This window comes from Calonectris borealis, chromosome 9, assembly GCF_964195595.1.
Source record: "Calonectris borealis chromosome 9, bCalBor7.hap1.2, whole genome shotgun sequence".
NCBI lineage: Eukaryota > Metazoa > Chordata > Aves > Procellariiformes > Procellariidae > Calonectris > Calonectris borealis.
The window spans coordinates 856,610-882,741 of NC_134320.1; the positions used below are offsets into that span (position 1 = coordinate 856,610).

Here is a 26,132-nt window from a genome sequence, read left to right on the forward strand (position 1 = left end):
GGAGGCCGGCGGCGAGCGGCGCTCCCATTGGGCGGGCGCCGCGCTCGCGGCAGCAGCCGCGCAGGGCTGCGCCGGGGCGTATGTGTCGGTGGGGACGGCAGCGGCCGCAGCCCTCGGCGGGGCCGCCGCCATGGACGCAGGTGGGTGGCGGCGGCGGGGGCGGCCCCTTCCCGCGCCATGGCGGGGGGAGAGCGGCTGCTTTCCCCCTCAGGAGCCCGCGGCCCGGCCCAGCGGCTGTTTGAGGCCTGCGGCTTCCCGGGGCGGCCCAGGCCCGGGCGGCCCGGAGCGGCGCGGCCTCCCCCGGCGCTCTGAGGTGCGGCCCCTGCCCGGCTGGCGGCGGGAGAAGTCACCGCTCCCCGGCCCGGTGGCTGCCCCGGGGCACGGGCCTGGAAACGGCGTCCCCAGCCCTGCGGGGCCCGAAGGGGCCCGGCCGCCTCCCGTTTGGGGGAAGGCGGTGGCTCGGGGCGGCCCGGCGATGGCCCCGTTACCGCCGGTGTCCGCCGCTGCGGGCCGGAGGCGAGAGGGAGCCCTGACAGCAGGGAGGTGAATCCCTGCTGGCCTTCCCTGTCTCTTGCCGTCGTTCCTAAAAAGCGCGGAGCTCTCCCGCGTTGTTTGGCGGCGTGGCCTGGACGGGGCTGCCCGGGAAGCGAACCGGAGGGCGAAAGCAGCGGCAGGGCAGGTATCCCTGTGCTCCGCTCCCCAGGCGCTGCGGCCGCCTTCTGCTCCGTCGAGGGGGTAAGGCGACTCGGCCGCTCATCGTGGCCGCTCATCGCCTTTACTGGGAGTGCCGGCAAAGCCATTTGCCACGGAGATTTTGTTTTCACACGGGGGGAGAGAAAAAGAAGCGTGCTGGCACTTGGGTTGGGACTCCTTCCTTTTTGCGTAGTAACAGCTTTCACCCACCCTCTGCAGAGATAAGTGTTCCGTAATAACGAACACTTTCCTGTGCTGCGTGGGCTCCTCCGCTGCGTTGGGCGAGCCTGTGTATGCGGAGGGAATCCATAGCTCTCATCTCTCCGGACTGCTGTCTTGACTTGTTTTTGTCCTTGATGCAGGCGCTGCTGTTGTCAGTGTAGTCCGGTTGATAGCATCCCGACTTTCTGCCTGGTGCGTCCTTGCATGTCGTTGCATCCCGTCTCTCACGCCTGGGAACAAAACGCATTCCAGCAAGTGAAATTACACAACCTGAGCCGGGAGATATGTTTGCTTTCCCTTTGTGTAAGCGTTGCAAGGCTTATCAAGGGAAGGAAAACCTCGCTGTGATAGACGGTAGGGCTGGATCTCCTCTATGCAAAGAGGAGGTCGGTCTCTGGGCTTTGGAGCAGTGAGAGCTCAAGCCTCTTCGCATCCAGCCCTGCTCCCGAGACGATCAGGGACCTGACAGGCAGACTTTGAACTGGTTGCTCTGGGCCTCCAAGAAGGAGTTGACTGACTTTCCTCCCCGGCTGTCTCTTAACTCCTCGTTGTTACTTAGATAATCAGGATTTGTCTTGTTTGAAAGAGCTTAGGGTAAAGAAAAGACTTAATCTTTCTTCTGTAAAGGCCAGAAATAAGGGTTCAGGCTGTTCTTCGATTAACTGTTTTCTAGGCATTTTTCAGCAATGAGCTTTACTAAGATAATAAATTTACCTTCTCTTCCTGACTCTCTTTTGAAACATCCTACATCCAGTAGCGTTCCTCCTCTCCGCTGTCTTGGGTGATGTAACTTTATCAGCTGAGGGAGATCATCGTCCACCCATTTCTGATTCTTTTGTGGCGGTGTCAATTGGAGGCTGAAGGACTCGGGGAAAATGTCTCTAAGCTGCTGCAGGCGCTGCCTGAGGAGTGTTACTGTGTCGGAGGGAGAGGCCTCACTAGAGACTGGGGGGAAGCCCAAGAAGCAATTTGGGAAGGAAGGTATTGCAAAGCCTGGTTTTCCTTCAGTATGATGCTCCAAATCTCTGCTTCAGTATTTTGTATAAAAAGTTTTTCGACAAAACATCTAAGCTGTGCAGGCAAACTGTAGCCAAGATGATTGATGCTGGAGTGAACGTCAGCTGTTTTGCTGTGCAAACCACAGGGAAAATCACTTGCCATATTTCTATTTGAGTCATCGAAGTTTTGACTTCTTGTTATTTGTTTCCCAAAGTTGATAGTTTTTGTAAAGCAGGTAAAGTTAGTGGCTGTCAAGGACTTGATACTTGCCGTAAGCACATATCTTGCCTTCAGCACATTTGCAAACTGACATTACCAGTCAGGGTCTGCTCCCCGGTCCTTGGCTGCGCTTCTGTGTTTGTTTATGTGGGAGCTTATTACAAGTTGGGATAACGTTTTTAGCTCGGCTTTTTCATTGTACAGCTTACAAATATAAGAAGGGAGGCAAGATTTCACCCTCTACCCTAACTCTATGTATTGAGACAGTTTTCCTTGGTCTATGTCAAGATGATGCTCTATAGCTTTTCAATAACCTTGCACGTACTCATGTTTAGTAAACTGATGTTGGAAGTCGCCGATACTGCAGGCACGTGCTGGGTGTGTCAAGGGGTTGGTTCCTTGCGCTTCATACAAGGCAGGCTGTTGTGATGTGGCCTGTTATCTTATAACTGAGTAGATCTAACCACGTGCACAAAGGTGGAAGAGAACTCAAGCGTTCAGGCTTACTGCTGGTATTTAATTTTTAGTTTGAATGCCTTTACCTAGGTTGTTTAATATAGGTGTTTTCTGTAGTGGCGCATACAAAGCTTTGCCTGTTCTGTCGAGGCTTTCTGGGGAGGGTGTTCTGGGACGCTGCAGCAGACCCCATGGAAGGTGTGCCCATGGGGCAGAGATCCAGCCAACCTCACATCATTCACAGCACGCCCGAGGCTCCTGGAAAGCGAGGCCGCCTTTCTGAGGGTGTGCTTTGCAGGGCTGAAACTCTTGGCTTTTTAACTATAAATCCACTGTGCACAGAAAGAAGTTGAACTATCGTATTTGATGTGCGCTCGGATTTTCTGCAGAGGCTGCTCTGCTGTCCTGGATGCTCAGAAGTCGGTATTTAAAATAGATTGAGGGCTTCTTGAAGGTGAGGTTTTGGCGTGCTGACTGAGAAATTTGCTGATCTCGCCTGACTTTTGCAGCTCTGAAAGGAGCATCTTCAAATAGGATTTCTGCTTGGTGAATTTCCAGTTTTATTTATTTTCAGACCCTTTGCCTCTAACTCTAAGCAGGAGAGAAAGGCTCCTGTACAAGCTGGGACGCTCTTTGTATCCCTGTCTGAATTGTTTGGGTCCCACTTGCTCGTATTTAGCTCATCATAGGTGTTTGTAAAGGAAACACTTAGTGGCTTCAAGCCTTGTGGGGAGTTTATTGCTCCGAGTTAGTGTCAACAATTTTATAAGGGGAGCAATCACTTGAATTTTCCTCCCTGTGAAGGTGAAACCTTAACTCCTGCATTTAGTGGTTGTGCCTTTCAGGTGGTGGCAAGTATTTTCTTCCAGAAAACCAACATACGCACTAATGTCTGACCGCCTCTTTCGGATGCACGGCTGGACCCACAGGACCTTTGCACAGAGCCCAGATGTCAGGCGTTCAGCTGAAGGACTGCAAGTCTGGGACTCTCCTCCCCAACGTGCAGTGTCATGGCACTTGCAGTTTGCATGTGCTGCATTCCCCTGGTCCAGCGGGCAGCCTGGGAATCCCTCCCGCTTGCTGACCCCTTCCTCTCCTAGCTTTGATGGAAGGGGAAAGACTCCAGCAGCCCCTTTCCAGCAGGTCCTTGCTGTGAAGCTGCCAGTTGCAAATCCTGGGCTTGCTAAGGACCTGGTGCCCTGTGAAACATGGAGCCGCGGAGGGTGCGACATTTGAGAAGGCAAGGAAGCGTTGCTAGGAAGGGGAAAGAGGGATGGTAGGTAGCCTGATAGTTTCTGTGTAGCATCCTTGTTTCAGTCATTTTATTTAAGTTATTTGGGACTCTTTTGACAGAGAGCTGGATTCGTGACAAGCTTGAGAACTGACAAAATAAACCACAAAATATTCCTTGGAGCTTTAAAACCTATCTGAGAATATCAGTTTTTATGTTAAGATCGTATCTGGTAACGCACTGAATTTTAAAAAATCCTAACGACTAGCCTCCCTTTGAGCTGTCAGAATAAACTTGTAATGTCTCATCCCAAAGGGAAACTTCTGAAAATTAAGGGAGAAAGTAGAAGGCGATGCACGCTTGAAAACAGCTGCAGAAGTCACGTTGCTTTCTTCCCTGGAAAGAAATCTCCAACGTTGAACAAGAAAGGGGTGAAAGCAAGCCAAGCTATTAAGTAAAGATAGGCACAGAAGGCATGAACTGCTGGGGATTCATAAAGTTTGGCTAGTATATGGTAAAGAAATTCTTAATTTCCCCGCTAAAGTTTGTTCGAGGAAAAAGGCTGCATTAGTTCCCTGGCACTTTTCTGTGCAAGCAGAATTGCTTAGCTTAGAAGTCATATCATGGGACGGGAAGGGGGGATAGCATGTGGCCCATGCTATCCTAAAAGTGTCTGAAACAGTTTATAGACTAATCCACACAAGGAACATGCTTTAAATCTTTTGGGCTAGGGTTAGGTCCAGAGTCTAATTCAAAATTTGATTTAGGAGCCTATTTTCATCTCTATTGCCGGGTTCCTGCTTAAGCAGTAGTTGGTCTTGGTGGTGGTGTCTTGCTGCTGCTACTTACTTGTCATTTTCTTTGACGTTTGGAATTGGAATTTCAGGTCAGAGAGCCCAGGGGCAGAAGGCTGAGGAGGTACCTGCAGGAGGCCAAAATGTCTTGCGTAGCTTGTTTGCCTGAGCACAACGTGGGATATCCTAGATGTCTGGAAGGAGAGGGAGCAGAACCTTGTGGTGACTTTCTGGAGCTATCGTTGCTGCAAATCAGCCAAATTGTTATTTACTGGTGCTCCAGATGATGCTTTGGAAAGCTAAGCAGGGAATGATTGGGAGGAAAGCTCATCTACGAACATCTTCTACTTGTGAGAAGGGTGAGGTCTGCTACGTAGGCAGCGCCAGAGAAAAGCAGCAGGTGAATCTCCTGGGAAGCAAAAAATGAGGTGTGCACCATGGAGGGTGGTGGCTTTCACAGAAAACGGGGCTGAGAGGAGCTTGTGGTCGTTTAGTCCGTTGCCCTGTTTTAAACTCATGTCACGTTACCGCAGATTTTGTTGCATTTGCTGTGAGAGATATTTTCAGTAATCACTTCAACAGTTACAGAACAGTCTGTCTTAGTTCCGCTTTAAATTTTATAGGTGATTTGTTAAAGAATTGACACCTACAAAATTAGATGGTTCATTTCCAGGGTTCCAAGACCATTTTAAAGTGCCTTATTTCCAAATACAGATCTAGTGGAGCTCAGTTCATCCAACTCTCCTTTTTTTTCCTCCCCATTGCCTGTGTCTATTGCGTGAAAGCTTAAGTCCCCTGACCCAAGGGCAGCCTGTGCTGCTGAGTTGTTCTGTAGTGGTCGTGTAAGAGGAGGTGGATATCCAGGCACTGATGGATACCATGCTGTAACGGGAGCCAGTAAAATAGACATAAGGTTTGCCTGTCGTCTGTGAACGCGTACATCTCTGCACAGCTTTGCATTCCTCAGATTTTACTGTGACATCTGTAAAGGCAGTGCTGCTCCGTGAGCAGCAGGCTGTTTTCAGTGCAGGCAATGACTTCTGCTGGATTCATTGCCTCTTGAAGAGGGACTGACCTGCGGAGCAAGGTTTAGTTCCCATCTTAATGCGATCTGTGCTTTTTGTGTTCCACCACCAAAAATTGCATTTTCTGGCAGAAGGATTTTAATCGCTTTGCTCACTTGAAAAGAGGACCTTGGCATCGTTGCTGATAACTGTTCTAGCCTGCACGATGGTGCCTGTTCCAGGAAGAAGAGTGCAGCTGTTGAATGAAGTCCTAGATGTTTTCTTGACCATCTTCTGCACCAGGCAGAACCTGGAGCTGATCTAACTTGGAAATCCCCGTGCTTTTCTGCTTGTGGAGCAGCCGGGAGTGAGCCAGGGCTGCATCAGCTCTCTGTGCCTTCCAGAGTCGGTTGCAGGGGGAGCGGTACCGTTCCTTGCCAGCTAGAGCCAGGTGCTCTGTGTGTGTAAGTTGCTAGTCCACAGCAGCTCTGATTCTGTAGTTTAGTATGATTTTTAAAACACAAGGAAAAGATATGAAAGGTATGTAATTTCTTCTTTCTCTTTCTAGCTACTCTTACCTATGACACTCTCAGGTTCGAATATGAAGACTTCCCTGAGACCAAAGAACCCGTTTGGATCCTCGGCCGGAAATACAGTGTTTTTACAGGTATTTTGCATGCACGGTGCCACATGCTCTAACGCCCCAGAGGACTTTGTTAGTGTTGCACTTTGCTTTCTGAGCAGCAAGGTGACTGCAAACCTTATAAGCACACTGCAGAATGTCTCTGTTTGCTGGCAGAGAATGCAGGTTGTAAGTGCTGTGCTTCTCTCTGTCTGTCCATCTCTGTGGGCTCTGGAATATTTTTGTGCAGAAAGTTACTGCTGTTCAGCAGTTATTGGGACTTGTGTCATGAGGCCAGGATGGTTGAGGGAAGGGGATAGCTCGGGGAAAAGACAAGAAAATGGTTTACTGCTTCATAATTTGCCTATGGCCGTGGCATCTTTGGGTTGATTGCAGCTATGTTGGGGGAAAAAGAAAGTTTCTTCTGCAGAGCGGCACTGTCCTGTTCCTCAGCCTCTCTGGGCACACAGACTGAGTGAGGAGCAGGATGCTGTCGTCATTAGGGAAGGTGGGTGAGGGATGGATTTAGCCATTAGCATTAGCATTTAGCACCATTGTTTGGTGCTACCCTCATGTGTGTGCCTTTCGATGCTGAAAAATTTTCAGAGAAAGAAGAGATCCTGTTGGATGTGACCTCTCGGCTTTGGTTCACCTACAGAAAGAACTTCCCTGCTATCGGTACGTACTGTGGATGAGTCTAAGTATATGCTGGAAATGATGATAATCCAGTTATCTCTACCTAATAAAACAGTCCCCACAAGCATAACATTAATTCACTTCTGATTATAGGAATCTGAAATGCACTTCGTTTAATTGATAGGATAGACTTTTTGTTTATCTGATAATGAGAATTCCTCATCCCCTTGGGTATGAGGGATAACAGTGGTTTTAAAAAGGACACAAGAATGAGTTTGGGAAGCCTACCTAGAAATATCCTTTCTTTGAGCAACATGGGAAGATTTTTGTACTTCACGTTCATTAAGTCCTATGTAAGTCTAACGTGAAATATTATTTAATGATGGTCTTGGGCTTGAAGTGAATTAAAGACTTGAAAGCTAGAGATATGGTACAGAAATTACTGCTCTGGACTATGTGGGGGGGTTTGGTTTGTTTGTGTGGGGTTATTTTTAAATACCTGAAGTGGCTGCTACACACAGGAACTGTAGTAACATGGTGAACTCAAAGGAGGATGTCTTGGTTCCTTAAGATATTCTGCATGGTCACTTCTGTGGTGTGGTTTGGTGTACTGGGTGGAAGGGGTATCAGAAGAGATCTGAGAGCAGGTAAATGGGATCCGAGCCCCATCTGTGTCCCCACTGTCAGCGTCATCCCCAGCAGCTGATGGGGAAAATGGCTCAGATTTGGAAAAGAGACATCTTGGTAGCTGATCCTTCTGGCTTGTTCTGTTCTTTCCATACTGAGAAACCCTTTGCCTAACAAGGTATGAGACATCTTTGATGCAGTTTAATCCCTTTAAATTCATGTTTGTGAGCCATAGTTAAACATGCGTTTGAAATTGAAGGGTTAGCATGTGTTTAACTATGGCTCACAAACATGATTGGGGTTTCTATATGAGTTATTAAAGGGTGGGGGACGGGAAGAAATCCCATTTTCTGAGTCATTTCCCATTTACAGTACAGATACAGTTTGCGTGTCGTAGGGTAAACATTCTCCTTTTTCAGTTTTTCTTCTCCCAGTCATCCCTTTTATTGTTGGCCACTTCTCTCAGTGTTTGCCCACTTAAATATTGTAAGCTCTTCAGAGGGTAAGGGGAACGTCTTATGCTAATTTTGTAAAGCATTATCAATTTTGGATGTTGTATATGTTATAAATTGCTGGCAAAATTATAGAAGATGGCTGCTGACCATCTAGAAGTTGTATAAATAGTTCTCTTGGGTGATTTTTCTCCCTGTGCTTTTCTTGCAAAGTAGTTGCATGGGACAGAAAGAAAAAAGCAGCGTTACAAAGAAACTGCTTCTACCAGCTGTGCCGAGGCGCAGCTGACTGCGTGCTTGTAAGACAGCTCACTTGCTGTGGTCACACTAAATATTTTATCTACGAAGCTTGTAATAGTAGCCAGAGCTTCGCTGGAGGACAAGCAGTTTCCTTTTGAAGTTCTGTCAGGGAAATGCTTCCAGCCTTGAGGCCTTTGTCTGAGACTTTCCAGCGTGAGCTAATATCCAGCTTATTCTCCAATATTATGTAGGATGTGTTTTTTTCGTTGCTGGGGTGGGTTTTTTTGGCTGGTGGGAATTTTTTTTGGCCTAACTGTGTTGTTCACTTTGGAATCTCATCCAGTCAGAGCTGCTTATGATGTGGGAAGTCCCTGGGACTGATTTGTTTTGCATGATGAGTCGCCTTCTCAAGATGAGGATTACAAGAAGTTGCCTGTAACAAGCACCTCTGTGTAGCAGTGTGTCTCTGAATTGGGCTGGGAGTCGGCAGCTGGGCTCAAGGGCTGTTGTGCTCCTGAGAAATTCAGCTCTCTTTCTAGTTGAGTTGTTTGGATTTCCCTTTGAAGTTTTTTCCCCTTTCAGTTAGTGTTAGAGAGTTTTGTTTGTTTGTTTTTAAGGGATGCCATTAAGTTACTCACTGATAACTACATTTTTGTTTCGCAGCCTTGGGTGTGTGAGCTAAGGTAGTCCTTATTCCCTGCCTGATTTCTGGGTGAACCTGCTACCCGTGCAGACTTACAGTGCTTTCATTTATTCTCCCTCTTGGCACTGTTTTACTATTCATTACATATTTGTTTTCTGTCCTCATTTACAGGAGGAACCGGTCCCACATCCGACACTGGCTGGGGCTGTATGTTGCGATGTGGCCAGATGATCTTTGCTCAGGCCTTGGTCTGCCGGCATTTGGGAAGAGGTAAACCAGTGCGCAGCCTATACTGGCTTCCAGGGCCGTGGGCTCCCACGAGTGCAGTGCTTGTAAGGACAGGAGATAACAAGGGCACAGCTGGGAACTGCTGAGGGCTCTATAACTTTTTCTTCAGTCTTCTCAAGTTCAGGGCTGTTGAGAAAACAGTCTACTGGAAACCCTCCAGCAGGTTTTTTCCTGCTGTCTACAACTCTCCATAGATAGATATAGTTGTCCAAGCCTTAAAACAAAGCAGGGCCCTGTAACGTGGTAGTTAAATCCACTGAAGCCAAGCACGTACTAGAGTTTTCTTGAAGGGTTTTTTTATATAGCTGAAGTTTATAACAACTAAGTAGATTGATTCTTGTTTATAGTTCAGTTTTGTCACAAAGCCCTCAGTTACTGAGTGTAGTCTCCTCTCCCTGAATACTTCTGTTCTTGTGCTTGACCCACGCTTGGTCTGTAAGCAGCTATACCAGAGCAGTTTTTTGACAGTTGTTGATGGCCTTTGAATTTGTGGGGGACGATTTTTGCAGTGAGGTCACCTGTTTTTTCCCAGAACATGTAGCCGATGCCTGTCAATGAGAAATTGTAATCCTGTTTCCCATCTGTGGGATAGAGGTACAATTTGTGTTTTCTCATTTTTTGTTTGTTTGGGTTTTTTATTTGCTTTTCTGTGGGTGATACTCCTTTATCCCAGCTGTGAGAATGCTTATTTTTCTTTTAAAATTAATCCTTTAATGTTGGGAATGCCTCAGATGCCTAGTAATAAGATAGTGACATGAATATTGGGTCAGTTGATAGATGCACAGGAAAGAGAATTGTAGCTTGCAGCCTGTAGTTGCCAATAAATACCATGTTTTGTTTCATGTATTGCCTTGTCTGTCTTAGACTGGAGGTGGATAAAAGGGAAGAGGCAGATGGATAATTACTTCAATGTTCTTAATGCCTTCATTGACAAAAAAGACAGCTACTACTCCATTCACCAGATAGGTAAGAGTCTGGGTGTTGAAGAGCGTGGAGATATTCAGTCTGGGTTTCTCATGAGTGTAGAACATCACTAGTTTGTTTTACTAGCTTAGCCAAAAAAAACCACAAAAAAAGGATGAGTGGGTCAGGTAGTACATGATACTATGCTGCTTGTTTTCTGATGTAAAACTGATGTAAAACTACCACGCTTTATGGATTATGATGGATTTTTCTTTTTGACTCCATTAAGGCCGTCAGGTTTGCCTGATGCTTTAGGTTACATTCAGCATCGCCTTCCATATCCTAGCTAGCTAAGGTGAGAGGAACGCGTGTGGTTGCGGTTGTCACTAGGATCTTGTAATATGAGAAGGTTGCTGAGCGAAGAAATTCTCAGAAGTAGCAAATGGACTAAGGAAGGATGTAAACTTTGATATAAACTTCCCTGGCAAATAAAAGAGAAGCAGCCTGTTCCAGTTTTTCCTATAGGGTGTTAAGGCACCTATAGCTTCAGCGAACAGAACTTCTGATTACAGGGATGGTCTGGTAATCAAACACTCTAAGTAAAATTTCTTCTGAGGTAACATTGCCTTTTGAACTTCTGTGTTATTGCATTTTGGGGAAAGGATTTGCTTTACAGTCTTTCAGGATACGCTTCTCTCCCCCGTCTATACTAAGATACCCCATGAAAGGGTAGATTTTGCTGACTCAAAATGTTTCCAAATGAGATTTTTTCCCTATTAGATACAAAATCTGATTAGGAAGGGATACGGTGCAGGTAAAAGTACTTGCTAATTTATTTTTTTTCTTGTCATGCAGCCCAGATGGGAGTTGGAGAGGGAAAATCCATAGGTCAATGGTATGGACCAAACACAGTTGCACAAGTGCTCAAGTAAGTGCTGCGTTTTTCCTTTATATCTTTCGAACCAAGCAGTGGGGTCCTTTGGTTTGTAGCACCTCCTAGCTTACAGGTTTCTGCTCGTTGACTGAAGTGCAACTATATGTTTTAACGCTGTTAGCAGGCAGCCTGCTTGGGCAGGAACTGAAAGGAGCCCTTCTGTCATTCAGATGCTGGCAGGATGTAAGGGAAAACAGATTTCAAGTTGAGGACAACCCCCAAAATTCTCTCTCCATGTTCCACAGTAATGTGCTTGCCACGGGAACTGAGTGCAATACTCCGCAGCAGACCAGAAGCAAGTGTCAGAGTAGATGATCGTTGCCATCGTTTGGATCTCCGCTAGCATCTGAGTTGCCTCTGCTGACCTGACAACAGTGTCATTGTTATCAAAAAGCTGCCAGCAAGCCATCAAGTCACTAATGCATTGGCAGAGGAAAGCATTAATATTTGCCACCTGGGTTCCATGGTGACAGGCAGCAGGTCAGAGCGGAGCTGGAGCACGGACTGCCTTTAATAACTGGGACATACTGTATTTTGAGAAACATTCTCCATCCTGTCACCATTCTTCCCTCACTTTGATTAGATGAGCAGGTAGCTCCCTGGAATAGCTAGGATTGCCTAAAAGCAGCTTTCCCAGGTCAGACCGTATGCCGAGGTAGCCCAGGATCTGGTATAGATGATCAGGAGATATGTACAGAAAGTAAAAGTGATTTTTTTCATTTATTATTATTTATTTTTTACGCTGTCTTGCTTTCTGCTAACCAGCAGTTATGGGATTTGAGTTGGAGATTGTATCAGGGCTCTTGTACTTAGTAGCTGCTGAGGGACAAATTCCCAGGTGTGGTCCCATTTGCAATCTTGTTTATTCTTCCAGCCATAATAACTAGTGGCAATGAAGTCTACAACCCTGATACATGTATAAAAGCATACTTTACAGATAATTGATGAAAGCCAATCTCTCCTAATCCAGTTTCTCCTCTCTGATACATTACCGTCTTTGTCTTGTAGTTGTAAGTAATCCTTGCTTACTTTTTTTTTTTTTTAATTTTCCTATAGAAAACTTGCAACTTTTGATACATGGAGTTCACTGGCAGTACATATAGCCATGGACAACACAGTAGTGATGGAAGAAATCCGTAAGTATCACATGGAGGTAGAATGTGGTATATGCTCTGGCAGCAAGAAGCCAGAAAAAAGCTGGAAAGCATAAAGTAGTACAACACAACAAGCATTAAGTAAATGTTTTGTCTTAAAGCTGCGGCCAAGCATGCTAAAACCAGGTGAAATTCCTGTTCTTGGGCAAGGAAGCCCCTTGTTTGACTTTTGCTTCATCTGATAAGCCTCTGACTTGGCACTGTGACCTCTGGATCTGGAGAGAAGGTCTGTTGCCCTTCAGACGATAGGTGGGAGCTGCTTGGAAGGTAGTGTCAAACTTGTTTATGGCCACAGGTAGCAAGCAGTAAATGGCTGCTTCCTCTCTCATATAATGGGGTAGGAATGTCTCTGCTATTAGGCAGAGTAAGAAAACTAGAACATCGCTGAAGAGGAAAATGAACAAAATTGGCAGGGGAGGGGGAGAAGAAGGGAATCCATCTCTGGAGCGAATCCCTCATCATCTTTTAAGGAGTGCTCTTCTAAGGAGTGCTCACTGGTTGTTTCTTTTTTTCTTTCTTTCTTTTTTTTTTGGTGCATCCTGACAATAGGATGGCTCTGGAGGCTGAGCAGCTGTGCAACGTGTTCATCCCTAGCATGCTTGCTCAGGCTGCAGTGCCGCAGTAACCAAAGCTGAATGCCTGCATTGCTGCAGTCCTGCATTGTCCTGGCCACACAAGCCTTCCCCTCGCTTGCTTTAGACTAACTCCTGAGGCAGTGCGCTTACACAGCACAAAACCATGCGATGTTTTCTGCCAGGTTAGTGTTCTGAAACGGCACATAGAACAGTCCAGCGAGCGCTGGAGCTGATGCAAGGTTACAGGTGAGATCATGGCGGGCATCGTTTAGGCTGGCTTCGGCTGCCACGGAGCCAAAATCAATTAACAGGCAATTTGTCCCTAGAGTGCAGGACAGTCACTTTACAAAGTCACATCTCTTATCAGGTAGTCTCAATTGGGAGGCCAATATCTGATTGAGAAGTGCCTGCCTAACCTTAGGTACACGTAGTCCTGTGAAGTTATGTGCTGATGCCTTTGGCTTAAACAAGGGCCGGTGTGAAGACAGAAATTGGGTTTATCTTTCATCTTTAGCCTGGAAACATTACTTCTAGAACTGAAGCATGCTGGCTGCGAGGCTTGGGTATGCTGCAGGCTCTTGTCTGTGTGGCACTGACTGTTCAGCACTGACACCGCTTCAAGTATCGTGTCCGTACAGCTTGTAATGCGCAGGGGATGTTTGTTTATTTTCCATTGTGAGTCACAATGTACCCGTTCAGGGCCTGAAAGTCACTGTACGAGTGGGTCTGATGTGCTACGTGTCTGTAGGTATGCGTTATATTATCTTGTGCCCCAAAATTTCTGTCGATAGTGAAGCATTCAGGAGTTAATGCTGTTTCATACATCTGTTAAATTCGGTCCCTAATACTGTTCAGCCTAAGGTTCATAGGAAATGCCTTTTGCTACAGCAGCGAAGAAACATCCATCTTTATCCCTTCTGAGTCCGTCTGTTGTATCAGCAAGGGGCTCTTAGTTGGGCATTGGAGGATCCTGTGCATCAGAAGGGTGGTGAGAAACCAAGGCAGTATAGCCAGCACCTGACAGCAGCAGCCGCAGCAGGAGAGATGTTGTGCCAAATCTGTTGGAATATGTTTGCAGTAAGTGGTTTGGATCCAGCTGGGAAGCTTTAGGCAGTTCCGCTGTGCTGTGGCACCATGGCGCTGCAAAGCCTGCCAAAGAAGCAAGGTGAATTTAGTCTGTGCCGAGCTCCCTGCTGCTTAAACTTGGGTTAAATATGTTCATATCGCAGCGCAGGATTGCTAGTTGCTTTGCCTGGTGAGGAAACCTGCAGTGACACGCCATTCCGCAACAGCCCTGGCTTGGCAGCTGATTTCAGATCATAAGATCAGGCAGTCTACTGTGACAAAAAAACACATGATCTGTACTGTTTTAACAGGATAAATCACTACGAATAATGACTTTCAATTTTCTCAGGACCTCCAGTAACTACAATATGTCTGTGCATGAGAGATGCACACAGACACCTTCTGTCTCCTTGAGGGACAGTATAGGGAGCAACTGCAAACTCTGAGGCTTTAGATCAAAGTCCTATTTCTTCTAATCTTGGGTGTAACATTCTCCTTGTTCAGCTGGGTTCGAAGCTCTCAGTAGTGAGCAAACACCCTGCTGAAATGGCTGGTGATGAAGGTGTTTGTTTACATTGTGTCCTACCTGCTGAGAGTGTCCTGGCATTCAGCTTAGCCCAGGAATAAATTAAATGAGCCTCTGGCATTTTCTCCAACTGCCTTGGCTTTGTGATTAAAGTGCTGTGGGTTTCTTTGGGGTTTGAGTTTTTTCTTCACACACCCAGTAAATAATGAAATTGGCCAGTGAGACAGGTAGGCTTGGAGATGTTTCTGTACCAGAATTTGCATAATCTGGTTGCATTACAGCCTGGCTGCGTGTTTGTCAAGCCTGTAGAATGAGGATGCATAGCGCTTATGTCATGCGTATGCCCCGAGGAGTTTTACTGCCCCATATCTTCAAGGCAAAGCTCATGCTGAAATTGCAGAGGTTAATGATCATCCTGCTTTAGGTCTCTGAGGTAGCTTCTGAATGATCCCTGACAAAATCTGTGAAGGCTTTAGTGAACTTTAGGAAAATTACAACTACTCTAGACAGACACCATGTTTGTATCTTGTTACCGCGCTAATTACAGATGAATATTTCCTGTGTTAAGCTGTAATGTTTCCTCATTCAGTTCAACTGTCTTCATATCCTCCATGAGCTCCTCTTGAGTCGAACACTTGAGATTTTTCTCTTTCTGCCTCCACTCTCTGAATTCAGGACTCTTGCCTGACCTCCTAATCAACTCGTTCAACCTTGTTGGCACAGGTTGTTGTTTAGCTGCTCACCTCCTGGAAAAATTTGCATTTTAACAGCCCACCAGATGGTGGCTGTGAGTACAGCATGCTTTGGCATAATCTTGATGTACACTTAGATGAAACGCTGAGCCCTACCAGAAGCCCTGCAGGGAGTACGTACATCACATGGTCCCGGCACCGCACCTCTTCAAGCTTTTCTTTTTAAGTGCTGTAGGCTTTTAGTAAATGGCAATTGTTGATCAGAGCTCGAATAGAATTACTCAAGGTCTAGAAGCGGAGGTTATTTCTGATGCTTTCTGCTCATGTTCCCTTTTGTAGGGCGGTTGTGCCAGTCCAACTTCCCGTGTGCTGGAGCTGCAGCATGCCCTGCTGTGGAGTCAGACGTACTCTATAACGGGTACCCAGAGGAAGCGGGGGTTAGAGATAGGCTCTCACTGTGGAAACCATTGGTGCTGCTGATACCTCTCCGCCTTGGGCTCACAGAGATCAATGAAGCCTATATTGAAACACTAAAGGTAGGGGATCTGGAGCTGAATTCTTGGTGTTCTGATACCTAAGGACCCTGTTGTGAATTAAGTCATTTTTGGAATTTGGTTTTGGGGCAAAAATACTCAGAAATAATTGTCCTACTTTCAAAAGAAAAATGTGTTTAGAGACAATCCTTGTCAGAGGTCAGGATATGGGTTCTTGCAGGCTTTAGTCAGGAAAATCTGTGTGGCTTTTGGGGGGGTTGTGGTTTTTAGTGTTTGGGGTTTTTTTTGAGGATCTTACTTCACAACTTAATCCAGTCCCTTTTTGTGTTTAGATGGTACCAACCAGCTGAAGCATTTGTTCGGCACAACTGTACTGTGCTCGGTGGCAACCTGAGCATTAATGAATGTAGTGTTGAAAACTCCCTGTGGCTCTGATGCTGGAGCTTGTACTGCAGACTGAGGCTAGAATTTGGCTGACGGTTGCAGTGTGGAGTATCAGGAGGCTGTAGAATTTAGGGTGTGCAGAGTACATGCACAAGACAGGGTGCACATTGTCTTGCTGTATAATGCTAGCAAGCTCTGAGCTGCATGGGTAAGGGCTCCAAATTCATGCAAAGTTACTTGCCCTTAACTCAGTAGATGTTACCTGGATACTGCAGGATAAGGAACTTAAACCGTTTCCTGAATGATCCTTCCTCCTGAGAGCACTGTTGCAACCTGATGACAGCTCCAGGGAATTTTGCCACTGACTGCAGCGGAGCCAGGACTCACCTGGACTGTGCCCTGGAGTAGTGCTGCTTCTTCCATTTGGTCCACCTGTGTGTTCCTGTCAGCAGTTAAAGGTGGTTTTGAGCTGCTTCTGTGTTCCTTGAAGGCCCTCTGTTGCAGCCTTCAGCCTTCCTGGCGGAGCTTTTCTCCAGAAATGGCTTTTTCTGCTGATTTTCAGTGTCCCCGGCTTCTTTCCCACTGCATTTTTGGATGTTTGCCTTTGTTGCCACCTGCTGTCTCACTGTCTGTCAGCTGTGTGTTTTCTGTATTGCTTTTCCAGCACTGCTTCATGATGCCCCAGTCCCTGGGAGTGATCGGAGGGAAACCAAACAGTGCTCACTACTTCATTGGCTATGTAGGTGAGTGCCCAGAGTACTGCAGAAACTTTCCAAGCATCTCCCCCCAGCTAAAAAATGCTTGTGGAGTGCTACAGCTCTCCTGCTTGGTCTGTGGTGCATGCTGCAGGGGTCGTCTTTCCTGCTGGAAGCGTGGAAGGCTGCTGTGGACTGAACCTCTTCGCGAGGGCCTCAGCTTTGAACAGTGGCCATAGTACAGGCCATAAACTTCCACTGCGTAATGCTAAATCCTGTTTGTAAAGAGGTGTGCGTAAAGACTTCTTTCTGCGTTCAGAGCTGACCTCCCTTTAGGGGCTTGGCTGGTCTTAACTGTCCTTCAGCTGTCCCCTTCCTGAAGCCCTACAAACTGTTGTCCTTTTACTCTCCTCCTTCCCTCTGATTTTCTCTCTATGCCTGAGACCTCAATCTGGTTGTGCTTTGGATTTCTGGGGCTGACTTGAGCTTACACAGGACCCTGGAAGGCATGTGCAGGAACAGTATCCAAATAGTGCCGGTGCCTTGAGCCCCGAGTGTCGCTGTGGAGCAGGCACCGTGGTTCTGCTGGCAGCTGGCTATTTGCCTGGATGAGAAGGATTTGGGAAAGCGGCTGAAAGCCAGTTGCGCCTATAGAACGTGGGTTCCTATGCGGGGTTTCGAGAGCTGGCTCTGTTATCACTCTTCCTCCTCTTTGTATCTCACCGTTTGCTTCTCAGAAGACCAGCTTCTGGCATGGTTCTTCCTCTTCATGTCTCCTTGCCTATCTGTCCAGGTGAGGAGCTCATTTACCTGGATCCCCACACTACGCAGCCTGCAGTGGAGCCCAATGACAGCGGCTGTCTCCCCGATGAAAGCTTTCACTGCCAGCACCCTCCCTGCAGAATGAGCATTGCCGAGCTCGACCCCTCCATTGCGGTGGTGCGTTCCTGCTGCTTGTTTCCGATCTCCCGAAGGAGCAGTGTTGTGGTCCCTCTGTTCCACAGCTCTCCCTTTCCCCAGGGAGCTGGGGAAGGCAGCGGTGGTGGGTTGGGTACTCCACAGGCATGCTGTGCTCTGGGCAAGTGGGTTTCAGTAGCGTTGGTGAAGAAGCTCCTCGTGCAGGAAGTGGTTTGGTACAGGGAAGTCCCCCTTGCATGGCAATTAAATGCCATTCTTCATGGGGCAGTGTTCTTCTCTCAGGTTTAGTTTAGACTTTGATTCCTGCCTTTTGATGGGCAGATCTGAATCCATTCCTGAGTCCATATTATGATTCAGGGTGGCTTGTTTTCTGTTGAACCTGAGATGCCTGCCCTTTGTTTCCATGTGGGTTGTTTCTGCCCAGTTTTCCTTCTGCGGTAGAGCAGACCGTTACATCGATGCTTGCAGCACCTGGATAGTCTGGTCACATCAAGCGTGTGGGGAGTGTTCAGTTTAACGGGGCAGTGTAAGCCACAGTTTAAAAGCAAGGCAGTTAGGTGGTGTAACTGCTCGCAGTCCTGGTCACGTTGCTTGGCGTTAACATAAGGCCTTAAGACTGAAATGATCAATCTACAATATATAAAGATAATATATAAGATAAAGTCTTTTTTTTCAGGGCTTTTTCTGCAATACAGAGGAGGACTTTAACGATTGGTGCCAGCAAATCAAAAAGGTTTGTGTTTATATCACAGCAAATCAAAAAGGTTTGTGTGGGAAAGGAATGTAGGGTATTGTCTTGTTTCCAAACCGCTGCACAGAGAGCATGTCCTCTGCAGCGTGATCCCATTTTAAAGCATATGAAAATAGTTTATTAAACTACCAAAAAGAGCATAGCTCTGAAATTCTGCTGATGATGCGAGTCAAAGATTTGAGAAACGTTTTTTCAGCTGCAATGAAGTCCCAACAGATTGTTATTACTCCTTAAAGACCCAGAGCACCGTGAGTACGGAGTTGTTGGTTCTCATGGCTCTATTCTTGCTCCACAGCTGTCCCTGGTAAGAGGAGCGCTGCCAATGTTTGAACTGGTCGAACGCCAGCCGTCGCATTTCTCCAACCCCGACGTCCTGAATCTCACACCAGGTAAGGCCACGCAGGGAGGTAGCGCTAAGGGTGAGCTGGTCCCTTTGGTTTTCTGGAAATTGTGTGGAATTGCACGATGACTCCTAGTACGTTCCTGTTCCATCTGGAGTTTGATCTGGAGCTCTTAGGTCAATTGATGTAGTTCTTTGGCTTTCAGCTAGTGGTTCACAGATCCCACAGTGTCTCAGGATGATTTTTAGAATGAGTCTGTGAATGGTGATGGTTACTAAGTGGAAGAAAAAACAAGTTCATAGGCTATCACAGCAGTGTGAATCTGTGATTTGATTCCTTGCAGGAATCAAAAGGGTCCATTGAAAAGGCTGAAATCTGAGTTTCTAGGTAATGAAAATGGTCAAAGAACAGGGCTGGTCAAACTTAGCTCCAGTGTAAGGCACTCCTTCCCTGTGCACGTGCCACTACCAATGAAAAAGGAACAAGTGCTGGGCAGTATCTTGGCTGTCAGGCTCTGTTTATCATGTTAATAAAATTGCAGGAGATAGAGTCATTGACAGCTTCTGCCAAGAGGAGTGAGTATGCGTGGACAAACTTACCCTGTCACCAGGCATTGGACTGTGTCCTGTCACTTGCATCCTCCACCCTGTGCTTCCTTGCTATCTCTCTCTCTCCTTAGCATGAATTTTCAAAGCCTGCCTTATCTCACTGTCCTTTTCTGTAAGAATGCTCGATTCCCTTAAACTGTCAATTGCTCCTTGCTTGTATTAAATTGTCCCTAATTGCTGCCTTTCTTACTCTTAAAAATGTTTTTGTAATGGGCTACTTGTCCTTTTACTTCTCACTCTTCTCTAGCTTGTAGAGCCTCTCCCATCTGCTATGGCCATTCTGTTTCTCTTACCGTCCTACCCCGAAGGATTAACCATACTCTCACGAATGTCCAGCCCCCAGCCAGCTGGGTTCTCCGCTCTGTTACTGAAGTGAACAGGGGGGCCGCTCCTCTGAGGAGCACCTCTGGAAGTTGTGCTGCCAGCACTCACGGGCACTGCAGTTTGGTCAAGAACAGCGACATTAGGCATTAGCACACACTACTGGGGGATTAAAGCTTCTCACAAAATGTTCGGGGGGTGTAGGGGGGATCTGCAGCCTTGCACTTCTCCTCTGTCCCCAACCATCAGTTATTGCAGTTTAGCTTTTGGCTGGCTCTTCTGCCAAGTCCGGCGTGTGCTTTCTTGAAGCCCGAGTTAATGTAGGTTTCTCCTTTACTTCCCCAGTTTGCCCGTACGTTCTCACCTGAATTTTCCCAATGGTAAAGTTGCTTCCCCTCTAGGTGTGTGCTCCCTCCTCACCATGGAGTTGGAAGGATGGACAGGAGGGATCAAGTACATCACCCTTCCTCACAAAATGGACTGTACTAATTGCTTTTGGGAGAGCGCATGTTGTGTAACTACATTCCCCAGTAGGAATCAAAGGCAACTGTAGCAGAAAACAAGTCTCTAATACGTGGGGGGAAAAATGTTCCTGTATCACTTAATTGGGCCAGAAATCTTCACAGATATTAGTCCGGACCTGGGCCAGTTCTCCCGTTTTGAGCCTCATGAGGCAGAACTGTCTCCTGCTAATACAGAGCTGCTGCACAGGAAGGTTGTACAAAACAGTCACAGCACAGAGTTGCACTGCAACTGTGTCGGGATCTGTCAAACATCGCGCACCTTCCGCGCACCCTGTAATTCTCTCCAGTGTATTTTCCGTGCTGTTGATATACGCTATTTCTCATCCCTCCTCAGAGCCTTCACTCAGGTGTGTCACGGAGTCTCTTGGATCTCGTGGGCCCCTGGCACTCAAATTCTGCTGCCCTCCAGCTGCTGGTCTCACTGGTGCTGAGCAGTCAGTGCGTCCCACGGAGGTAGTGCTTTCTTTTTCTCTTGTAGACTCCTCCGATGCCGACAGATTGGAAAGGTTCTTTGACTCGGAAGATGAAGACTTCGAAATCCTATCCCTTTGAAAACAAATAGGAAACTGACTCTGCAAATTTGTGTTATGTGTGGGGAGAAGGGGGGGAGGGAAGCTCCTTCGAGAGCCTGGGGCTACCGGTTTTCATAGGCGCTTGCTGCCATCCCTGCCTCTTGTCCATCCTGGCATTCTGTGCAGCCTCTGAGCGGAGCGCGCATTGTCTGCGTTGGGATGAAGAACCAAGTGGGTGTTACAGCCTTACTGGCTGGAGTCGGAATTTCTCAGCGGAAAACAGTTGCTGGAAGTGGATGCAGTGGTGCTTAGGAGTTCAAAGCCTATCTGTTACATCAGCAGGTCAGTTGGCCTTCTGGGGGAGGCGTAGAAATCGTTAGAGCTCTAAATCCTTACATGGGGACTCCCTTCTGAAGCTTAAATAGAGCCACCCGTCATTTAGCAGGTGAAATGTACAGTTAATTCCTTTAGCAGCTTCTCTTCTCACTGGCCAACTTGGACTGCAGCTCACAACGCAGATGACCAGCAGACATGTCCCAACCAGGGAGCTGTGAAGCCCCCGGCGTGCAGGTGGCCGGGCTTCCTACAGTACAACTCCAGTTCATGCTTTGCAGTACACAGCGCTTCCTCGCGGGCGTAGGACCCCTCTCCTGCTCACATCCTATGACAAGGAAGTTGAGGGAACTTATAAGTGACTGGTAATTCAATAAGCGAAAGGCTGTCTGGGAAAGTGTGGAGCAGACCCGTGCTGCTGAGGAGGACCATCTCAATCTCAGTTTAAATAACAGCAGGAAGAAGGGAAGGAGAATAGAAAATGTGTGTGTTCTTGCTCGGTGAGTTGATAAAGCATTGTGCTTCTACAATGGATTAATCCAGCAAGTATCTTCAGGAAGGCTGCTTCGAGCAGAGAACTGGATTCCATAGCCCTGGAAAAAAAAAGTCCACAGCCGGGAGAGGTGAAGCAGGACAACTGAGATCTGCCAGTCGTGTGCCCGCTTGTGCCTGCGCCCCAGTGTGCTGGCGTGGCGTCTAGGGAATTAATCCTGTCGGTACCAAAAATGTGAGCTATAAAATTCCTCAAGGTATTCTCGGTGGGTTGTTCAGCAGTTCCTCCAACTTCCTCCTGTTAGACATTCCCCTTCCGAATCAGAAAAGGTGCCTGAAGGTCAAGGAGGCTTCCTAGCTGCGTCGGTACCTTTCCTTTTGTCTTCTGCCAGCTCCCCCTCCCTGCAGAGTATGCACAAAGGTACTGTAGGAGCTAAACCAGAGAAACCCATTTCAAGTAATCATCCCAAAGTGGGCAGTAAAGAGAGAATGCCTTGAGAAGGTCCAATTATACTGGAAATTCTAGTGCTTTAAGATGATAGCTCTGCCTGGGGCCCTTCTCTGCACAGAATTCAGAGAAAGGTAAACCGTGGAGGAGAGTTGTCTTAATGCAAACTGCGACAGAAGTTGCTGAAGTAGTTTCCTTAGTGCATGCTGCAGATTGCAAACCTGTTTACAAGGCTTTGTTTTGTACATTTAGGATTGGAACCTGTCAGTTGATGCTTTTGTGCCCAAGGGTGGTGACAGCTGGCTAGAAATGACTCATTTCCCCTGTGACTGACCTACTGATGCTCTAACTGTCCCTGTGCTATCCAAAAGCAGAGGTTTGAACTGGGAACCACAATGCTTCTGTCACTAAATTATTATTTGCTGCTTTCTGCCTGCTTCTCCTCTTCTCTCTTGTAGTTAGGGGAAGAGGCAGCAGAGGAAGTGGGGCTGTGCTCCATTCATCTGCTTTCAATTTGTATCTGAATAAAGAGATCTAAAATCTTTGCCTGTCCTAATGTTCCTGCACGTGAATTGAAGGTGGTGGCGGGTGGTATCCAGTAACCTTGCCGTGCCGGTTGGGAATGCTGTCAAAATGATTGCAGTTTTTACCCTTTTAGGGCAATGAAGGCAGATGGAAGCAAAACTTGAGCTATGTGCAACGGTGACTTTATCTTCCTTGTCGTGTATCTGATAGAATAGAGGCTGACTGCTTGGGACTGCCCAGTTGTTCCTGCCCCAGAGGGTGAGCAACTGCAGCCCTGCTGGCAGAAAAGGAAAAAACACTTCCATAGCAATTCTGCTACTTGCCTTTTAAGTTGTATGAACGTGGGGCAACAAAACAGTACTTGAAGGCTGTCCCTGCTGAGCGGTGCAGCATCAATCTGCTTCTAAAACAGTGTAAGCCCTTCTAAGACTGGATGTGCTTTTTTGGTGAGTCTCTGCCATGTGTGCTTTCGAGGTAGAGGGGAAGGAGCCAAGCAGAGGCTCAAAAGTAGGTGGAAAGTGAAACTTGTTTCCTTTAAGGTTGTGTGCCCACAGTTTAGCTATTTATCTGATAACTTTTCATGGCTTCAGTTTCCGGGTAGCCTTTTAAACCCCAGCTCTGCAGTAGCCAATGCCACAGAAACATAGTCAATTCAACAGCCCTTTTTCCTGTTTTGCTGTGCAATGGCAGGACACAGCAGTTGAATCGGAAGACTGCACCCTCTGTTGCGATGGGCAGGTCCTTTTTGTTGAGGGCTAGTCACTCGGGACGCATCCCCCTCTTGATTTGTACGCAAGAGGAGTTACTACTTATTTCCTGTTCATGCTTTTATGGTTAGGGACAGCTCAACCAGACAAGATTTTACCTGAGTGTTAACACAACCCCAGTAGCAGAGCTAAGCTCAGCTTTCTTAGATCTTATCTTAGCCAGATATTTCTGCCTTTTTAGTCAGGAACCTAAAACTAATATGAATTAAATGACTTCTCTGTGTGTTGTCTTCTTCCAGTGTTGCTGGAAGGGCCTGATTCAGTGTTAGAGGTGCTCACTCCTTCACGAGGAGTGTTTCTGCTACCAAGTGCTGTGCAGCTGTAGAGTGAAGGCAACAGCTTTTTCCATTTCATCTGATGCTTGCATTAGCAATTGTTTTAAACATTTACCTTCCTCTCCCTGCTAGTGGATCAGTTCAAGCCACCTCTCTCTCTAAGAGTTAGAGCAGCATTTAGTCTCTGCATCGGCCAGCTTGGAGATCAGTCCAGTCCGCACCGCTGGAAGGCGAGTTAACTGTCCAGCAGATAGAGACGTTAACTCTCCTGGTCATCCCCATATCTCAGTGCACCTTGCAAATGATTTGATTTAACATTCCAGTTTATTGTAGTTTGCTGGTCATTACTGATGACTTAGATGAACTCATAGCTGATCTGGTTTGGCAGCCTGTGCTGGGCTGTTTAAATTGCACTGGGGTCTGTGTAGGAGTCGCAGGTAATTATTCCTCTGTTCTTGGCCACAGGAGTAACTTGGCCAGTCTAAAATAACTTATGTGCCACTCACCCTTCGAACTGGCCTTGCTATGAGCTAATGCATCTATTTCAGACTCCTACAGTTCAGTTTCTGTATCGTTCCCACTGAACAGCTGGGGAGCAGACTTGAATTCATCCCTCCCTTCATTCCACAGCTCTAGCAAACCGCTCTCCCTGGATTTAGCGCCTGAACCACAGCACCTTCACCTCCTAGATATCCTTCTAGAAGATAAATGATCATACTGAAAAAAAAAAGTGCCCTGTACAAAATGTTTAAAAGAATAATTTATTAGCAAGCCCTCTACAAACTGGTTTCAGCACAGGGGATGCATTTACTAGAGAGGCAGAAGAATCAGAAACATGGCGGTTCCCCAAAACCGGGAAGGCTGTTGCCTGCCTGTTGCTGCTCTCCGTGTCCAGGGGCAGCCGCCGGCTCCACACCCACCTCTGCACTATAGGACTGGGGCTAGAACAAGAGTTTTTATAAGGAATTTGTTACATGCTCATCGCGTGTTCATTTATAAAATACAGTAGGGACTACGCAGGATGGAGGGGAGGAGCAGATAAAATCACAAGGACATCAGCACCGTGCTGGAGCCAGAAGAATACACGGGATCCAAGCTGTAGTTACTGGAAGGTGATGTAGGGGAAGATCCAAAAGGTGAGCTTCCCCTTAGGTCTAAAAGAATAACCTGTATAAAGTTTTATTTCCAGAGTTCTCCCAAAGGTTTGTTCTGAACCTCCTGCATGGTTTCCTCTGCAAGGGACTTGATTTCTCTGTGCAAGTCTTCTATGCTCTTTGAAGCATCTATTGTCTGTTTCAAAGACAAAAAACACAGAAACATGTTCCTCAATTACCAACACCAAATGAGAAAAACTCACCTTGCTGTTATATCTGCTCCCCCCATTACTCAATATTGCTACTGTTCATGAGCAGTGAAAGAAGCGAATTACACCTCCTGTGCATTATTTTCGGAGTGGAATTCGAAAAATCTATTTTATTTAAGAATAGACATTTAAGAAGATGTGGGGCTGGATGAAGGGAAACAGAAGAAACTGCTGCAGCTGCATCTTTGCTGACAGCCTTTGGGCATATGCCCTAAAGGCAGGTAGATGTTCTTCATCCTGTACTGTAGTCCCCCAGAAACATCAGTGTGTTGATCCTTCAGTGGTTCTTCAAAACAAACTCCACCCATGATAGTAGGAACCTTTAAAAATCCATCATGCAATGTTCTAGTTTCAGCTTTGTTGGGTTTTTTTTTAAATACTGCAAGCTGAGGTCAGTAAAGGTGGCAGAGCTATACGATGCTGGTGTTCCTCAGCCTGATGTTTAAAGAATAGCTGCATCGCTCCCGTGTGGTTGAGGGAGTGACCGAGATGAAGAAAGGATTTGGTGAAAAGATGTAGAGAGGTGCGGATTTATGACAGTGACCTATGCAACCCTGGCCCACGCAGCATTGCTGAGAAAGAGCAGGCTGTGAGGATATGCAATAAATAGACTTCCCGATTAAATGGCAGCCTTTTCATTACAGCACAGCCAGCACCCCACCTTTGTGTCAGCACAACGTCCTCAAGCAGCTGGCTGATCTCAGTTTATTTGCGTGACCAATGGTACTGAGCTGCGTTTCATGCCTTGGACTAATCGGTTCTTCGGCAACGTTTGATGTCTGTTATTCTATCTGATACGGAGGGGCAAAGAGGCAGGAATGCTCGCTGTACCTTTAATGTGTACTGAAACTGGGTTTCCGGGCTCGTTTCGGGGACGCCTGTCATCTCTTCATCATCTGTTCTGATCTATAGCTGTTTGACAGTTGTGCACTTTAGGAGTATTTTAAAGAGACACGTTGCTGATACTTTAAGTGAAAACTCCTTTCAAGCAAGGAATAGAAGGCAAATTAACAGAAGACAAGTAATAAAAGAAACGTGTGCCACTGCTGGCATCTCTGGAAAAAATCAGGGTTTACAGACTATACACAAATTCCATATTGTCTCTCATGACAGCATACTTTTTTTGTTAAATGAATTCTTTTGAGGTTTTGTGCTATGGTACATGTTTTCTGTCAGCCTCTTTTTCCAGTCATTATGATGTAGGAAAGGCAATTTCCTAGCATAACTTTTACTGGAATAAAAGTCCTAGTTTGGTGATTGTTGTAGATTTAGGTCCTTCAGGTTCTGACAGTACACAAAACAACTTGTACAGAATCATGTTTACCTGAAACAAGCTGTGAAGAATTATGTTTACCTCACGCAGTCTGATCATTTGGCCAATCTGTATACATCTCCAGCTTCTGGTA

General features: G+C 46.7%; 2 protein-coding genes across 8 annotated transcripts in view; one reads left to right on the forward strand and one right to left on the reverse strand.

Moving 5' to 3' along the window:
- On the forward strand, positions 1-24,105 carry ATG4B (autophagy related 4B cysteine peptidase). Of its 7 annotated transcripts, none has more exons than XM_075157786.1 (14): positions 118-140; positions 6,187-6,285; positions 6,847-6,918; positions 9,010-9,108; positions 9,659-9,720; positions 9,991-10,092; positions 10,885-10,957; positions 12,020-12,099; positions 15,315-15,511; positions 16,518-16,596; positions 17,342-17,487; positions 18,143-18,199; positions 18,513-18,606; positions 19,889-20,339. In XM_075157786.1, exons 4-14 carry the CDS (start codon positions 9,056-9,058, stop codon positions 20,038-20,040), a joined length of 1,095 nt encoding a protein of 364 aa, XP_075013887.1. In that variant the 5' UTR covers positions 118-140; positions 6,187-6,285; positions 6,847-6,918; positions 9,010-9,055; the 3' UTR covers positions 20,041-20,339. The 7 variants fall into 7 exon arrangements, with proteins under 7 accessions (XP_075013882.1, XP_075013883.1, XP_075013881.1 ...); XM_075157785.1 differs by lacking the exon at positions 118-140 and adding an exon at positions 438-6,082; XM_075157781.1 differs by lacking the exons at positions 9,659-9,720; positions 19,889-20,339 and adding an exon at positions 20,490-22,340 and having other exon boundaries at positions 1-140.
- Positions 24,106-26,132, reverse strand: part of DTYMK (deoxythymidylate kinase) — a 7,284-nt gene continuing 5,257 nt past the window's right edge. Inside the window, exon 5 of the mRNA XM_075157787.1 lies at positions 24,106-24,653. Within this exon, the coding sequence (XP_075013888.1) occupies positions 24,543-24,653 (111 nt within the window). The 3' untranslated portion in view covers positions 24,106-24,542. The remainder of the gene's footprint in view (positions 24,654-26,132) is intronic.

Excerpts from the sequence above, each read along its gene's own strand:
- ATG4B (XM_075157780.1), top strand. Across the intron at positions 10,958-12,019 it reads ACAGTTGCACAAGTGCTCAA|AAAACTTGCAACTTTTGATA; the intron begins GTAAGTGCTGCG and ends ATTTTCCTATAG. Across the intron at positions 15,512-16,517 it reads CCTATATTGAAACACTAAAG|CACTGCTTCATGATGCCCCA; the intron begins GTAGGGGATCTG and ends TTGCTTTTCCAG.